This window comes from Molossus molossus, unplaced genomic scaffold (assembly GCF_014108415.1).
Source record: "Molossus molossus isolate mMolMol1 unplaced genomic scaffold, mMolMol1.p scaffold_m16_p_3, whole genome shotgun sequence".
NCBI classification, from domain to species: Eukaryota; Metazoa; Chordata; class Mammalia; order Chiroptera; family Molossidae; genus Molossus; species Molossus molossus.
Window position 1 is genome coordinate 113,386,658 of NW_023425366.1, and position 18,374 is coordinate 113,405,031.

General features: G+C 38.3%; 1 protein-coding gene across 1 annotated transcript in view; it reads right to left on the reverse strand.

Annotated features, from left to right (window-relative positions):
• Positions 1–260: 260 nt before the first annotated feature.
• CUNH16orf72 (chromosome unknown C16orf72 homolog) overlaps positions 261–18,374 on the reverse strand; it is a 29,643-nt gene continuing 11,529 nt past the window's right edge. The window contains exons 3-4 of the mRNA XM_036280745.1: positions 18,082–18,357; positions 261–4,537 (exon numbers count right to left, since the gene is read on the reverse strand). Of these exons, the coding sequence (XP_036136638.1) occupies positions 4,293–4,537; positions 18,082–18,357 (521 nt within the window). The 3' untranslated portion in view covers positions 261–4,292. The remainder of the gene's footprint in view (positions 4,538–18,081; positions 18,358–18,374) is intronic.

The following is an 18,374-nucleotide window of genomic DNA, read 5'->3' on the forward strand; positions in this document are numbered from 1 at the left end:
AGCATTAACCGTTCCTTGCAGAAAGTACTTTGGGAGGACCCATCAATGTTTTAAATATAAATTCCTTTGCATTAGCAATTTTACCGGCAGAAACTTCTCCTATAGAAAACTAAAGAAACTAGAATATTCACTGCCACGCTACTAATAATTATGAAAAACTGCAACTCCCGCCCAGCCAGTGTGGCTCAGTGGATTGAGCGTCCGTCATCCCATGGACTGAAGAGGTCCCAGTTCGATTTCCCCGTCAGGCTTGATCCCCAGTAGGGGGCCTGCAGGAAGCAGCCAGTCGATGTTTCTCTCTCTCCCTTCCTCTCTAAAAAATCAAAACAAAACATATTAAGAAAAACCATAACTCCTATAAAGGCTCACCCATACAATGGTGTAGTATTTGGCCATAAGACATCACCATATATATTCTGATGCAAAAAAGATCTGCATATGCTTATATAAGCTGTTGTGTGCCTTGATTTTTACATTTTTAGAGGCTCTTTAAAGCACTAATTCAATACAAATAAAATGAGGGGCTTTCAGAAACTTGGAATAGCAATGCAACTTCCCACTTTTGCTGAAGGCTACAAATTTGTGTCAAACCCTCAAAACCCTCTCATGTCACAGGCTGCTATCTGCTGAACTTGACAGAGAACATGAATGCCCTATCACAGGAAGTAAAGCCCTGGATCTCACCACATGAAATGCATCAGTCCAACACATGGAGTAACAGCCAAAATACAGTCCCCACTAAACATCCTACACTTCAGGAACATTCCCGTGTGAAGTCTGGAAGTCATCTGAACTGATCAAAGTTATAAAAGCTTTCGAAGGGGGTGGGGAGAGCAAGCACTATAAACATCTGATCAGAACGATCATCTTTAATGACCTTAAGTTTAACTTTAATAAACAAGGGTTTTTTTCTGACCTTGTTTGTAGGGTGCTTCCAAGTCACTCCATTCCAAAAGGGTAGAATATACTTCTGCAGATTCCAAACCTCAGCACTAGACACCTAAGTAATCAACCTAATAAAGTGACAGTTGTATGAAATAGAATGCAGTGAGATTTACTAACATAGTCACTACAACCTCTCAAAAAAAATGTAGGCAGTAATCATGCCCAAAATTTAATTTGTTCATAATTTTCAAAAATGAACTGTGTTGTTCATGTCCCCTATTAAAGGCGCCATTTCCAAATCACCTCTTGGCATCTTGCACCTTCACTGCACTAAGACATTGGCTCATCCTCACGGTCAGACCTTAGCCATCCCCTTACTACACAGGGAACTTACCCAGCTTTCACTACAGTAAAAAAAACCCAAAGTCACAATTACTCAAGTTTAATGAGTTCCAATTGCCCTTAGGAAAAAGATGTAGAAGACTAGTTAGTCCTTTTTTTAAAGCCTAGACTTCATTTGAATACATCGAATAGTTATTCAGGTGTGATGACCAAAACAAAACTGCAGACAAACCCCATAGTTTTTTGTTTTTTTTAAATTATTTATTCATTGAATGATTTAAGGTATACCACTACTCCAGTTGGGTAAACCACAATGAAGAATTTGACTGCAGGTCTTCAGATTCAGCCAAATGTCTTCCATTAATTTCGCTCTATAAAATACCAGACATTATAATTCAGTTTTTAATGCTTCAGCCATGCTCAGAACACTGCAGTATAGGATGACTTCAACCCACTCATGCCAAGTTAGGATGACAGGAACAGAACTAATGAGCTATGATGTCTAAAAGAATCAAATAATCTACATTAAGATGAAAAGAGGTTCTGTTCCCCCAAAAGCAAAGTGTTAAGTTTTAAAATTCAGCCTACAATGTTCTCAAGAAACTGAAAAAAAAAAAAGATATATATGTGTGTGTGTGTGTGTATATCGTTATTTAAAAAGTACCACACAAATACGCAATCTTCCATGATTTGTTTTGTATCTAAAATGGTACAAAGAAAGGCTTCAAAAATCTAGCAGTCAGAACTAACTTTTCCTAAGAGAAATCATTTTCCTCTCTAATCTTGGGTCTCAGGGTTAGTCTGTGCTCAGGTGGCACAGGACAGAACAATGGGATGGAAAAGGAAGGAGGGAGTTACAGGTGATTAAATGCAATGGAAAAAAGTAACAAATACTAAAGTTTTCAAAAAGTTTAATGGAGCCAATAAGGCATATAAATTGTGTTCTGGCAGACAATAAGACCTGCTTTCTCTTACCAAAGAAAATGGCACATATTTTATCAAAATTTGACAATCGAGAATAAAGGGTACTGAGATTAAGTATCAGAGCACCAACTAAAACAAAAACCCCCAAAAACTGTCACTCAACTTGGAAAGAGGAACTAGAACCAAGGCATAAAGGGGAGATTAAATATGCGTTCCTCAATCTCAAAAAATCCTTTAGGAGTAGGAGTTCTGGCCACTTGTGAGCAGCTCACCGCACCACCAACCCCCAATTCCAGAATCTAAATTTACAAAGACAGAAAAACATAGATATCTCCAAATGCATTTCTTGGTTTCATCCAAAGGGCAGCTTGAAAGTATTCGTAATACAGAGGCTTGTCCATTTCAGGTAAAATAACAGATTGCTGTAGTTCTTCCTGCTATAATATTTAAACAAAAATGATCCACTTTTGCCAAAATTTAGAAATACCTCACTTTCATTCCTAGTTTTAGTATGGAATTGATTTTTTTAAATAAAGGTTTTATATATAATGATTATAGGAACTTCAGTTCACACATTTCTAACATACCATTCACATCCCACCCAGTCAATGAATATTATGGTTAACTTAGCAAAGTTTCTTCACATAAAGATATTATTAAATGGCTGAAGAAATTGCAAACTTTAACAAAGTGCTGTGAGTAAATTACTGGAAAAACCCTTCCATTGGATTTGCAATGGTCTTTTTTAAGGATAAAAACAAGAAGTAACTGATACTGGACTACAAATTTGCAAGGAAACATTTTTCACTGTCCTACTTGATATATATTATATAATAATATGATAGAATAAATTACAGTACCTGGCAGGCTGACATCAGTTCTTCATCTAAAAAAAGACTATCATTCAGTTCAAGATATTTAAAATGAAGATGAAACATGCTCTAAAACATTGTAGCTACAAGAGGTCTTATATTTACTCAAAAGAGGAATCTAGTGAGAACTTTTACTTAGGTCTACCTAACATCTAGAGAACCTCCATGCGATTCCATCTTTTCCAGAATGAGATTCCAAACTGCACTTTTTCGGAGCGGGACTAGAGAGTTGGGTTTTGCTATTTAAGTTGTAATCACACTATAAGCAGATAAAAGACCTTTTTCAACCTGCCACCCATTCCAATGGAAACTGCACAATGTAGGGCACTCATGAAAAATGTAAAACAGGACAGAAAGACTGGAATACCTACCCTCCCACCACTCATCTCCCTCTCATGAATACCAATCCAAAATGAAGCCTACTCTCAAAGTTCATGACCTCTCTACTTTAGGTCACCTTGAGTGCAGTCTACATGTTTACATTTACCATAAGGATAGTACCCTGCATGGGAAGCAGCACTTGTCTTAAAACTGGAGTTTAAGCCTACAGGGTTCATCTGGGGGCAATTTAATATTGCTACTTTTAGAGCACTAACACACACAAAGTGAATCCAATAAAGTTCTGTGTATTGATTCAATATTAAGTATTAATTGCATGACCATCATAGCACCTCTTTACATCACACAATCACCAGAATTAGCAACTGCGTTGAAAACTAAAAACAGGGCACAGTCCAATAATTAGAAGTTGCACACTGTTACTATACAGAAACCAGGTGCACGGTACAGTGCTGCTGTGCAAAAATGGAAGCCTGCAGATTTGACAAGGAAGCCAAATCGTGTTTTAGACAATTTTAGGAACCTGGCAATACTGTTGAAGCAAAATACTCAACACAGCAGGAAATGGAGGGGGGGAAAAAAGCATTCTATAACCAAATAAACATCTGATATTTCCTTTCCCTTTGAGAATAAATACAGTTAAGGTCACTTTTAGCCTCGGAACGGATATATGTTTGCCTATGATGATCTTGCTAACGACTACACAATATCTGATGTCCTCTGCTAGGATTATAGTTTTAAGAAAGCCATGGTTACAAGAGGCATCTACTGTAAATACCTAGAACTTCCTTTTATGGCAACCACTATAGAATTCACTTGTTTTAAACAGTGAACAAGGGAAGATGGCCTCATGTTTCCTTTGCAATAATAGTATATGTTGAGGATCGAGTGGCTTTCAAGCAGCATGGTGGGTGTGAAAATGTTTTCAGTTTAGATCATTCTGTTGCGTTTATGGGTTGGTGAGTCTGTAATGACATCGCCACACTGGGCTGAGGTACGCTTTCTAGTTCCACCATTGTCCAAGTGGAGTGCCATTTCTTCTGATATGAAAGTGTTCAAATCGACATCATGGAGTCCATTTCTCCTTCGACTAGCATTCGATCCACTGCTTACATGTGTAGGAGAGCCTGGGGTACTCGAACGCACGCTTATACTAGCCATTGCACCACTAAGACCTAGGAAGAAGAAAAAAGGTTTTAGAGTTGCTCAATTATTCAACCCTCTTGAAAGCTACCCACTTTATTTCCAATGTTGTCACAGTTGTTAAAGGATGTCTGCCTATTTTCGTTGTTAGGGCCCCAGGGAACAATTAAGTTTTATTCTGGAAAGAGGAATTGTCTGGCTTTGACATATGAGATGCTTTATTGGTAATACTACCAATACTTACAATATTGGTAACTACCAATTATTGGAAGATTATTACATGGCAAGCACCACACTAGGTGTACAGATCATGAAATCTACCCATTTTCTTAGCTAGGTACTGTATATGCAACTTACAGCTAAAGACAGCAGGCACTCGTATTAAACAATTTTGGTTATCAAGAGTAACCATTCCAACAAATCCCTTTCTGCCACATCTGTGGGTGTAGAAGGGTGTGGGTATGTGCGCACATGCACAAAAGGGAGCAAGCAATCACTCCAGGCCTGAGTGGGCTTGTCCCAACATCCCCTCTAGATAAGGTGACTGTAATTTTTCACCCAAAAAGGGCCACTACTATAAACTATGCTGGAACAGACATCAAGTACAAAAGGAGTATGCCCTGGACAAATTGGTCTGCCAGATCACCCAAGGTCTGGACCCTGTTCTTTAGATACCCACTTAGGACAGTCTAACTCTTCATCATCTATAATCCTTTAGAGAAGGGCAGAGCACAAGCGTGCCATAAAAAATCCTGCTGCTTTGCTTCCTGGTAAATTACTAAATCCAGAACAGACCCAGCACTCATTGCTGAACACTCAATTCCTTACACTCTTGAACAGTTGAGGAGGCAAACATGTTCCACTCCTAAATGTTCAGAACAAACCTGTAAAGGGCATGAGTGAGGCAGTGAAAAATATACCATAGCATTGAATTGAAAAACCCACCATCACCAACAGTTGATTTTCCTTCTCATGAATATTCGCTTATGCTATTCTAGCCCCACATGAGGATTTTGTTATTGCTTGATTGAATTTATATAACATGATCTAGTATAATCAATGTTTCCAAAGAGCAGGACTTACAATAAGCTTAGAAGTTGGTTTCATAGGGGCCCATTCTTTCTAATTTTATGGTCTGTAAATGATTTAAATGTGAACATTAAGTTGAAGGAAGAATTCTCTGCTTCTTACCTAAATAGCAAATCTATTAAATTCCCTTTGACATTGTTCTCCCTCTACAAATACTGTGAACATTCTCAAACCCACAGCCTCAACCACCTCCCGTATGTTGAGCATGTTCTGCAGACCACACCTCTTCTAAACTGCTCTAACAAACCTGCCCCCCACCATTGCTCTCCCTGTGGACAATGCATCCAACCCTTCCCACTGATCGTGTCCCTTTTAAGCTCTAAATGCCTTTCCAAGGCTATTATGTATGAAAAAAATAAAACATAAGCACTAATATGAAGTACTTCCTGTGTCTAGCACTACATTAAGTACTTTCCAATTTCATCCTTAAACTAACCCTATTATCATCTGTATTACCTCCATTTTGTAGATGAAAAAACAAGATTAAATAAGCCATCCAAGGTCACACAGCTAGTAAGCAAGAGCTGGAACTAAAACTCAAGCAGATTCTATATTCCTATTCACTGTTATCCTGCCCTCTCTTACAGTCTAAATTTAGTGTGGAAGTGGCTTTAGGCCCCATCTCTTTAAACAGTTACTCTCCCTCCTGCATTTTTCACTGCCCCCCACCCCACTTTAAGACTGAATCATGACTGCCTATATCAGATAATTTCCAGTTACTTAAAATGGCTGGGCCTGCGCCTCCCCCTTCCAACACCTGTTCCCCACTGGTTCTTCCAGCACCTCTGATACTGTTGTAATTAGTTATTAATAACAGAAAAAGAGGAAAGGGAAGGCCAGGCATTATGGGCATGTCATTCGGATGGGAGGTGAGATGGGGGGAGAGGGGGACACAAGCATCCCTCTCCTATCCAGTAACACCTCCTTTCTGAGGCCTCTTTCCTGGTTCTCCCACCTCTCCTGTTTTAGTCCCTTGCTGGCTCCTGCTTCAAACTCTTCGCACCTTCCTCAGTGGTCTTTTCAGACATCCGTTCTGCCTGACAGGTTGGTATCACCCAGGCTGACAGCCTTGAATCCCCTTTGCTTACCCATCATTTTCCAACTTAGTGCTACAGAAGCAGACCTTTCTCCTGAGCTCAAGGACCTATCTATTTTTCTAACTACCTGTTGGACATCTCAAACAAAAATTTTCTAAAAGAACTGTGCTCCTTTCCCGGCCCATAAAGGTTTATTAAAAATGAATTTCAAAAAGAAAGGGAAAGCAGCATCTCATGCTCATTTTCTATAATACAGTACAATTATTCAACTCTTCCTAAACAGGGTCTTTTCATCTTTAATGAATTTAAAATGGTGCCTGGCACATAATATTCACTGGATTCTGAAAAAAAAAAAAATGTTTCAAAGTTCTATCCAGTATTTTGAAATCCACTGAAAATCCAAAGCTGTTAATGTTTATTCACCTCTCCAACACCAGAAAATACTCAGGTGCCTCTCTTCACCTAAAGCTTTACCATCAAGGTAAAAATGCCAAATTGCTGACATTTTTTAAACTTCTTCATCAAGTCTGTAAACTCCTTGAGGAAAGTTGCCCCTTCCTTTCTAATCTCAAAGCTCCCAACATACTACTAAAAGGTGTCCACATACTTTAAACAATAACCTTTTCATACTTGTTTCATAATGCAGGCGTTTTCTAAGGTAATTATACTGCAAATTTTGGACCTTAAGCAATAAACGGGGCTACTTCAGTAATTCAACTCAGGATGTCCTATATTATTATATCATTTGAGATCACACACACACACAAGATACCCCACTCTAATGCCCCTTCTTAAGGTAGGGAGTTCCATGGCAGTATGTTTTAACACCAGAGGCTCATAAGTCACTCCATAAGTGAACAGGCACACCCTGCCATTCTCCATGAAAAAAGATGAGCGTAAACATCAATTTGAAAATTCCCCAGTAACTTCCACAAAACCCATCTTTTCTCTGTTGGGTGTATGGTTTAGTTTGACAGCTAAAGTAAAATCACAATGTGCCATATTACCTATTTATTACCTACTCTCAGTAGTAAGATTTCTTTTCAAAGTTTAACTATTTAATCTTCCCCAAAAAGACTTTTCAAAAAAAAAAAATTAACAACCAAAAAATATGTGTATTTTAAACAGCCCAAATTTTATTTAATAAACCAATGACAGCTACCAGAAGATGCTTTAGGAAACCTTAACTAAGCCACATGAACAATCAGGCCTATACAAGTACAGAGAATCTAAACATGCTTCAGAACTAAAAATGAAGTTGTACAGCCCAAGGGCATACAACTTGACTTCTACCAAAAACACTTTTTCAAAAGGGCTATGGGAATATCAATTGACAAAAGCAATAGAACAAGTAGTATGATTAGACAGAAAAGTCTCAATTGCTTAATACAAGATAAACTTTATCAGTTTTAAAGTTTCTGCATCCATTTAAAATGATTAGTGAAGGAGTGAGAAAAAAAAAAGATTAGGAGAATTTAATCATACTTTGAAAAGAAAGCTCCCACTGGAGCTAAAACCAAGTTACAAATCCAGATTATAGGAATCTAGGTTACATGGTAAATTGTTAAAAGCAGCACATAACTACTATTTTCATACCAAGTTCATGCTTAGCATAAAAAGAAAACCCTGTTTTGAGAATTACATGTGATTTCAGCTTACCAACACAGTTAGGTCACACATAGGCAAAGAAAGAACAAATGCAGAACCAATCTACCCCCTTTCTCCACCCAGCAGTCCCTTAGCCTGGACGCCAGGTCTACACTCTCAACTTGCTTCCCAACACCCCCAACCCACCCTACCCCCAACCCTGTGAGAGCAGAGGGCTAGCCCTGAAGGAAAAAAGGCCGACTGTTATTACTGTTGATCCACTCAGCACAGGTTCAGGACACTCTGCAGATCTGTTCCACCAGTTTTCTCATGTCCAGCAGAAATGAATTTGAAATCCCCCCAACTTGAACAAAGTGATTAACATCCTGACTGAACTCTAAAGAAACTAGTATTCTTGCATTTGAAACCAATTGCACTATTCAAATGGAGAGCCCTCCCTTTTCACAAAGTTGTGTTCTGAGGTTTTAAGCAAAAAACATTAGTGTGTAAATGTGGGTTTTAAATGCACCAGTTCAAGCATTGAAAAAGAAAATCTACTAGGAAGATTTTGGTAATTTGAAGTAGATACCACTCCCCACCCCAATCTGTAAATTGTAATACTGAACTTTTATTGAAGCAAAGCATACTAAATCAAACCAATTACAAAGATACATGTGTCACACCAAGAAAACATTTTCAGTTATGCTGACAGCCCAAAATGCTTTCAATTTTTCAGACAGTTTTAATATCATGGGGAAAATGCTCAAGTTAAAATGAAGAGGGGAAAAAAAAAAAAAAAGAGCAAGATACAGTACCATATATTCAGTATGATCTCAACTATGAAATAATTTTAATATTTATACATTGTAAAAAAAAGACTGGAAGAAAATGCACCAAACATTTAACTGTAGTCATCTTTGTATAGTTGGATAACAAGATACTGAATTTTTACTTTTTGGAAATTTTCAAATTTTCCAAGAAATTAGTAGTTATAAATCAGAAAACTACTAAGAAAATTAAATTCAACTGTTAAACTTGATAACTACCAATGGATTTTTTTTTTTTTTAAAGTACTAGGAGAGTAAACTGGCTTTGAGGCATGACTACATGGACTCCTTTATCACCTCAATAAAAAAAAAGTCCAACAAAACTTTATTGCAAGTTCAAAACAATGTTGTATCATTGATGTTGGAAGTTTTAGTTAAGGTCCTCTACCCCCCGAAAGTTCAGCAGCTAATATCTAACCTTAACATACAGAAAATGACAACTTCTCATCAAAAATTTTAATGCTATCTTAATTGCCTTAATTGTTCTTGTTCTCAGAGGCTAGTCTGAACAAAGAGCATAATTTAGAAATTCCAGCCTTTAGAGGAATTTTAAAGAATATTCTTTGAAATAATCAATTTTAAGCAATTAAGAAATGAGATTGCTTTGGTGCATTAATCTCTTACATCTTAATTTCCAAATAAGTTTTAAAAACACGGTACTGTTAAATAACTCTTAACAGTTTTGTTATTCAGGAAGATGTAAACCACAACATTCAAGCATTTATTAAGAATCTACTTGTTCCACACACTATTAGGAGTGTGGGCAAGAAGAGAAAAGGAGATTTTTAAAGGTGGATGGAATAGAAATCCCCCACAAGTCAGTTTCAATTAGTCCTCTGCAACAGAAAGTTCCAAGGAGTTTCTTTTATAACACACCATCAATTTAATACTTAACCTAATTTTCTGTGTTAAACTGTCCAAGCTTGTGTCTAAATACTTATTTAACTTTATAAATAGAAGGGATGAAGAGTGATAGAGAAGAGGTAGAGATAGAGAACCACGTACAATTACTTAAAATTTCTTCTTAAATGTACTAGACCTCAAGTGTTTTAAAATTTTTTACCAGAAAATTTGTATTTATCACTCTAGTGCACACAGGCCAAAGAATAACAAAATGACAAAGTAACAAAAGCTCCAAAAAGGAGAAAGAAAATCCTACTGTGGTTCAGGCTACCAAGAGTCACAGCTTTCAATAAACTAGGAGACGGAGATATCAGTTTTATGTGTTGAGTATGACAAATTAAGAATTTGCCTTACTTTTTTTTTTTCCTAGGTAAAAATTCCTATCTGACCTTATACCCTTAAAAACAATTTCAAACAAGTGCAGTTTTCTTGTAAGGCCCTACATCATTTCTCCAGATCCAAGGATTTGTCAAGGAACTTAATGTTTTAAGAAAGTAAGGATCTCCACATAGCCCAGAGAAAGACTTTCTTAGGCCAAAAAATATGGAAAACAGAAATGGAGCCTATTAACTCCTAAGGTGATGGCACTGTCCCTCAATCTAATTGCCTAGGTTTATAAACTTCAAACTGTCTAATGTAATTCTATTAAGCTAGAAACTCCTTGAGATTATTTGATTCACCTTTGTATCACCTGCTCCTACCACTAGTCTAATAGAGTGCTTGGCATTTACTGTATTCAGTAAATGTTGGGCAATAGAAAAGGCTACAGAATAATACAGATTTTATTTTTTAAACGACCACACCTTCCACAGGATTTTAATTGCAGAAGTCAGAATTTTTAACACTACATACAACAAAAAAAGACAACTTCAGACTTCAATACTAAGTAGTTACTGTTTTAACTCACAAAGTTCTTTAAAAAAAAAACAACTCATTTTTTAAATTCTCCAGTGTCGAACTAAAGGCTAGACTACCTGTGTTTGCCTATGTCCCTTTCAGTACTTAACACTGGTAAATGCAGTAGCCCACTTGTGTGTTTTAAACAAAACAAACTTAAAATTGGGCAAGGTGACATCTTAAAACCAAATGCCAATAACAGCAATGGTTCCCACCAGACACCAGACCCTATGTGCTAGAGACCTTTGCGTTTCAACAGATGATTTTTACAAATGATCAACCCAGATGCAGTGGGGTTAGTTCCTAGCACAGCAGTCAAGAAATCAAAATGACTTTTGGAACTTAAAGTGTGTCTGATTTTTCTGGAACTGTCTGAACCAGGACCATAAACTTACAAAGACCACCTCTGAGATGATTTCAGTGAGGGCAAGGCTTTGAATAAAGTTATCAAACCAGTGAAGTCTGACTTGGCATCCTGCTTCCTCTTCCATCCAAGTCTCCATCCTCCCCCTCCATGAATGCATGGCCCATTCTTACTCTGGACTCTTTCACCTAAATCCCCATGATGACAAACAACACTCATAATGAAGAAACCAGATTTCAATCTAAGGCTTTTCCAGACACAGCACTAGTTTGGGCAAACCAACTCAAAATCTCTCTCTCTCCATACAGTAGAAAGAGAACATCACCAACCTCACTGGTTTATAGAAATATGAAGATCTTAGCAAGTAATGTAAGTAGTTAACAGAAAGCTTTAAGTTATCCCTCCGTCTGGAGTGATTTCTGCAAATTTAAAAAAGCCACCCTTGCCCTGGCCAGTTTGGCTCAGCGGTTAGAGCGTCGGCCTGCGGTCCGCAGAGACCCGGGTTCGGTTCCCGCTAAGGGCACGTACTTCGGTTGCAGTTTGTCCCCGGCCCTGGTTGGTCGTGCGGGTGGCAGCCACTCGATGTGTCCCTTCACGTCGATGTTTCTCTCTCTCTCCCTTCCTCTCTCTCCCTCCCACTCTATCTGTACAAAAAATGAAAAAATATCCTCGGGTGAGGATAAAAAAAATAAAAAAATAAAAAAATAAAATAAAAAAGCCACCCTTACTAAAAAGGGAGAGAATTAGCCTCAAAGGCCACTGGAGCTTCAAGTATACTTTTGCATTCGGGGGCAAAGAGAATACTCATAGGACTTAGAACTAACCAGAATTCCTGCTTCTCTCAAGTCAAAAATAGTGTTGTGGAAGGGTAGATACTTTGTGTAGTATTTACTCTATCGCCTTCTAAACAAAGTACCTTTCACAAAGGAGGAGATTGCCTCGGAAAGCCTATCTTGCCCTAGGTCATACTGGGAGAACAGCCTATATACAAAGCTTAAATATTCTTCCTACTAAAGTGAAAAGGAAATACAGCAAATCACACGCCATCTAGCTTCAAGTCTACTTATCCACTTTCCCTTATGGGGAAAACACCAGAAAGATACAAAACTCATGTATTTTCTGATGTCTTTAGAGAAGAAAAATAGGCCTGACCTATCCCATCCCAACTCCCTAGCCCTACCAAGGGGCGGGGGTAGAGAAACCCCAAATGTACAGACATAGAGGTACAATTAAGAGCACTCATTTAGGAGTCAGACAGATCTAGAATATCTATTTTACTACATACTGATCTCTTCCATTTTAGCCAAATAAGCCTTTCTTCATTGATAAAATGGCAATGACCCAAGGTAAGCATGAGAATTAAAGGAGACCCTCCCTGCCCTGGCCGGCTTGGCTCAGCGGTAGGGGCGTTTAGGAGTGTCAGCCTGCGGACCAGAGTCCCAGGTTCAGTTACCAGTCCCCGCTGGGGGCACGTACCAAAAAAAAAAAGAGAGACCCTCCCTTGGTGTCAGGATGCTGACACCAAGTAAACACCAGAAGTATAGTGCTTATTATGAATCATCCTCACAACCCACTCCAAGTCTCAGCTGTTTGTTTAGGTTTCCTTTGTAGCACTCCTACCATATACCTTAGTATATACCCTTATTATATGTACCATATACCTTTATTGTAGTTATCGAGTGATCTGTATCCTTAACTCTAAAGGCTCTCTACCTACATTGTGTTGCATCCATAATTCACTTAACAGAACCAGTGTTAAGCTCAGAACACATCTACACCAGGTTCTGGTTAAAGCCAGAAGCTGTAAGACAAGGCCTCCTCCCTAAGGTAGCGCCCTAGTCTACTGGAAGAAATAGCCATGAAAACAACTCAAACTGGAAGAGCAGAGGTATAGCAGTTCAGGAAAGAATTGAGAAAATGAGGAGAACTGAAGAAAAGCTTTGTCACAGAAGAGACTTATAATCAGTGTAAAAGGATGAACAGGCAAAGGGACAATTTAGAAAAGAGAATGGAGGTGGGTATTCAACAGATCAAACAAAATAACTAAGATACCTGACCTAAATTTGACACCAAATCACAAAGGCCATGCATGCAATGCCATGCTGAGTTCTGATTTCATGCTGTAGGCCATAGAAAAACAAAGGTTCTTTATCAGCAAAGTGAAAAGATCCAAAAGATCATTCCAATGGCCCCAGGAAAGATGGACTGGCAAATGGGTCAACACAGGACTAGGAAATAAAAGCAAGATTATTCCTGGAGACCAGGACTCACCTCCTCCAGAGAACCTTCTCTGAATCCACAGCCAGGCTGCACTGTAAAATGTCCCTTTCTGCCCCTAGAATATCTTACACATACAACATTCAAGACACTAAAATATTATCCAAGTATGTGTTGGCAACAGAAAGCACTCCATTCATTTATACATTCCCAGAGACTGCACAGAATCTGCATGTACATCTGCTGTATGCTTAAATGAGGAAAAGACATGTGTTTGCTGTGGTTGGGGCTGGAAGGATGAGTCCAGTTTCAAATCTGTGAGAGATAAACGCCTGTGGGACATCCAGTGAAGATGTCTGCCAGGAAAACAATGGGGCACACGTATTTGCCAGTCAGGATAAAGGGTCTACACTGGAAGTACAAATTTTGGAAATTTTGACTGAGACAGCCCTCTAAGTGCTTGCAAGTCAATGTAAGAGCCTGGGGAAAGATCAGAGAGCCTAAGAAGGAAAATTTCTGGAAGAGAAAGGATGACTAAAAGAGGGGTGAGAAAGGTAGAGAACCACAAAAGGTCCAGATGACTTGGTCTATATAAAATCTGCTTACATAAAAACTAGGTGACAGGTATTAACTCAGCGCTCAGTATATTTTCGATAATGTTCTTTTTCTTTCTTTTTTTTTTTTTGGAATGTGCCCCTAACGGGAACCGAACCCAGGACTCTCTGTCCGCAGGCCGACATTCCAACAACCACTGAGCCAAACCAGTCAGGGCTCGATAATGTCCTTAAGACAAGGACTAAAGGGCAAGGATAGAAATCAATTTAGCATATGCTTATGTGTTTGACTTCTCTGAGTTTTAATAACCAGATGACTAGATCCCATGGTACACAGAAAATAAGTACCAAAATAAAGCACTGGATTATATTCTTTAAGCCTCAATAACCCTTAGTTGACGTTTATTAAAATTGATTGATAACCATTAACTAATGCACTTTTGATTGAAACTGTGAACTTAATTCTAAAGCTGATGAGAGTATTGATCAGAGAATCTTTTTCATTATCACATCCTGTCTGCATGAACTACTTGACGAATACCTTAGATCTTTACCATCTCCCTTCAAATAAAGCGGGTATTTTAGGTATATTTGGGCACATTTGGGTGCAAGCAAGAATTTAGGATAAAGAAAAAACTATAAAGGTAATTGTCCTCTCTGATAAAAACGGGTAAGACATGAGATGTGTGGAAAAGAATAAATCAGTCTGACCTTCTACACCAGTGGTTCTCAACCTTCCTAATGCCGTGACTGTTTAATACAGTTCCTCATGTTGTGGTGACCCCCGCAACCATAAAATTATTTTTGTTGCTACTTCATAACTGTAATTTTGCTGTTATCTTAGGCAACCCCTGTGAAAGGGTCGTTCGACCCCAAAGGGGTCTCGACCCACAGGTTGAGAACCATTGTCCTACACTCATGTTTGTTTTGATTATAAACTCAAGAAATCTGCCTCACTATACCAATTATTTTCCTATGTCCCCTCTTGCATTCCAAAATATCATGAATTTAAACTCTTCCTCCAATGTAGAACTCCCAAGAAGTTTCATATATTTGGTTAAGCAAATTATATGCAAAACTGCATCTTGACAAAAATGTGCTCTAATGAAGATGTTTCAAAACTACATTTTAAAAGAATATCTGAACAATTTTCACTTCAATTTATAGACCATTCAACAAATAAGGACACCTCATTACAAAGTTAGTCGTTAAGCTGCATTACAATTTAGTTAACAATGCCCTACCATTTAAAATCATTCCAGCCCTGGCCAGTTTGGCTCAGCGGTTAGAGCGTCGGCCTGCGGTCCGGAGAGACCCGGGTTCGGTTCCCGCTAAGGGCACGTACATACTTCGGTTGCAGTTTGTCCCCGGCCCTGGTTGGTCATGCGGGTGGCAGCCACTCGATGTGTCCCTTTCACATCAATGTTTCTCTCTCTCTCTCCCTTCCTCTCTCTCCCTCCCACTCTATCTGTACAAAAAATGGAAAAATATCCTCGGGTGAGGATAAAAAATAAAAATAAAAAAATAAAATAAAATCATTCCAATCACTTTGAACACTCAAATCAGACTGGGATTCCCAATACACCAATGTTTTCTAAAACCACTAGAGCACAAAATTCAGTATAATTTATATTTCTGTATACTCTTTCCGAGTACTCTTTACCACAACACGTATAATTTTAACTACATGAATTCGGTGTATGAACCCTAGGAATAAGAGTACACTGAGTCTCCAATATATTCTGGATTGTCACTATTTGGTAAATTTATTGAAGGGAATAATTATTTTTCTACACAGCTTTATAAGTAAACTTTTCAAAACCCTCACAATTAATCATAAGTTTAAACTATAAAGAATCCCCTTCTAAAACTACACCATCATCAAAATTCCCCAAGTTCAGGAAAATAATAAGTCACAAGTTGAACAAATTCAATATAAGAAAATGTAAGGAGTGAGTTGGAACATATAGTAGCTGTTAGGGAGGGGGGGCTGGCTGGCCCTTTTTACAATGGGGGCAAAAAGTAGTTTCACAGTTGAGAGTATGCAAAACAAGTTTTTTCTTCTATTATTAACCACTGTATTATTTTCCAAACAAATGTAAACCTACCTTTGCCCACCCCTGTATACAACTGCATTAAAATTTAAAACAGGAGTGGTACTTCGTTTCTTAAATCTTCTAGTATAGTATAGCAAAATACAGAAAAAGACACTTTAACAAGAGAAGTATGAATGAGTATTATATTCATTGGAGACAAAAGAAGAAAAGCAGAATGCTTAAGGAAAGACAACTACATCAAATACTACCATGCATTAAAATTAATCTGACAGCCCTGGCAGAGTAGCTCGGTTGGTTAGAGCGTTACCCCCAATACGCCAAGGTTTCAGGTTCAATCCCCATTCAGGGCACATACAAGAATCAACCAATGAATGCACAGATGAGTGGAACAACAAATCGATGTTTCTCACTCTCCTTTCCCCTCTCTATAAAAATCAATTTTAAAAAATTAAAAATAAAATTCATCTGACAAACTATGTATATATTTCTAGTAAATTTTCCAAATTTAACAGTAAAAGATGTGAAATTCTAATTCAATAGGAACAGATCTGTTTTTGCCTGAGTTTCAAAAGTTCCGATGGCATAACTATTGCACTCTATTAGAAAGAGCAAGTAGTGCCCTGGCTGGTTTGGCTCAGCGGTTAGAGCGTCGGCCTGCGGTCCTGAGAGACCCGGGTTCGGTTCCCGCTAAGGGCGTGTACCTCGGTTGCAGTTTGTCCCCGGCCCTGGTTGGGTCGTGTGGGTGGCAACCACTCGACGTGTCCCTTTCACGTCGATGTCTCTCTGTCTCTCTGTCTCTCTCTCTCTCTCCCTCCCACACTCTATCTGAACAAAAAATAGAAAAAATGTCCTCGGGTGAGGATTAAAAAAAAAAAAGAAAGAAAGAAAGAAAGAGCAAGTAGTTATGTCTCTCATCCATACATCATGGAGTTTCCTGTAATTAATGTTTTTGTATTTTTAACTTATCCTAAACAAACTCACAATCTGGAGGGGGGGACACTTTTTCAAACCTCATGTTCTGGTTTTAAGATAGAGAATCAAGGTTTGCCAGAGAGAACAAGAATCTCTATGAGCATTAAGGTTTCAAGGCCATAGAAGCCCTTTATATATATTCCACTTTTTTTATTACCAGCTTGCTTCGTTTTAGACGACCTATGCTATGGCCCAAATGTTAACTTTTAAGAAGAATCATGACCTAACTCACTAATCACTTCTACATGTTTAGTCACTGGCACAATCCATGTTTTCACCTTGGCTTCAACCAAGTCTCATTACTTTGTCTTATTTTTACAGTAGTATTAAAGGTTGTCCTAAAGAAGTATTTCTCCCAGTTCTAATTAAAAGTCTGTATTAGAGAACAACAAGCAACAACAGACTCATTGACTACATACCCCAGGTTTCTCCAGTAATACTTAAACCCCTCGGCCAAGAATGCCTTTTTATGGCAGATCTGGCCTAGGGAGATGGTGTACCTGTCCTCTGACAGTCTGACTAACAAAGCAAGGACCTAAGGGACAACAGACATAAGGAAAGTCGATTATTCTTCCATCTGTCCACTCCCACTTGGGTCATCAACTCTCACCCTCTAAAGGCACATGTAGTAACTTAGGGTGTTAAAGGGATTTTCATGACAGCTAACCCAACAATTACCTGCCTTACTAGCTTGTCACTTACCAGGCAATTATTAATGTGGTAAAATTCTTTGAAAACACAAAAACTTCCTCTTTGACTCAGAACAGTAACAAAACATGTACAATAAAAGTATAAAGCAAATTCTACTCAATGCTGCAAAGATTGTGTTACTTGTAAAATCAATAAGCTCAAACTAACTTTCTGAAAACATTTTTTAGAATAGGCTAGCTGACATTCAAAAATTGCCCATAAGTTCTTAGCTTCCATTCTATTTCAACATTTCTAGAGCAAGGTTACTATAAAGGACAAAAAAAAAACAGATAATGTATCTGGACCTAAACCTAAATGTGAAAATGGATCCACAGGCACACTCTTAACCATTTTCCAAAGAAATATGTTTAAACGGCTTTACCATGCAGAGCTATGGCTTCCCGGAAGGGTTGCAAATCAGTCTCTACAGATGAGCTAGTTTCCGTTGAAGTAGCTCTGTTAGGGGACACTACAGTCAGTCTTGGGGGAGCTCTAGAGTTTCGTGGCGGAGGAACTTTCCCACACAGGAAGCTGATCAAATCTTCTCTACGAATAGTTCTTCTGCGCTTTTTAACCCAAGCTAACACATCCTTATTGCGCCGCTGATAGCCAATCTGAATTCCAATATCAAAACTTCGCTGATGGGTATCCACGCTTTCTGTTAGGAAAAAAAGA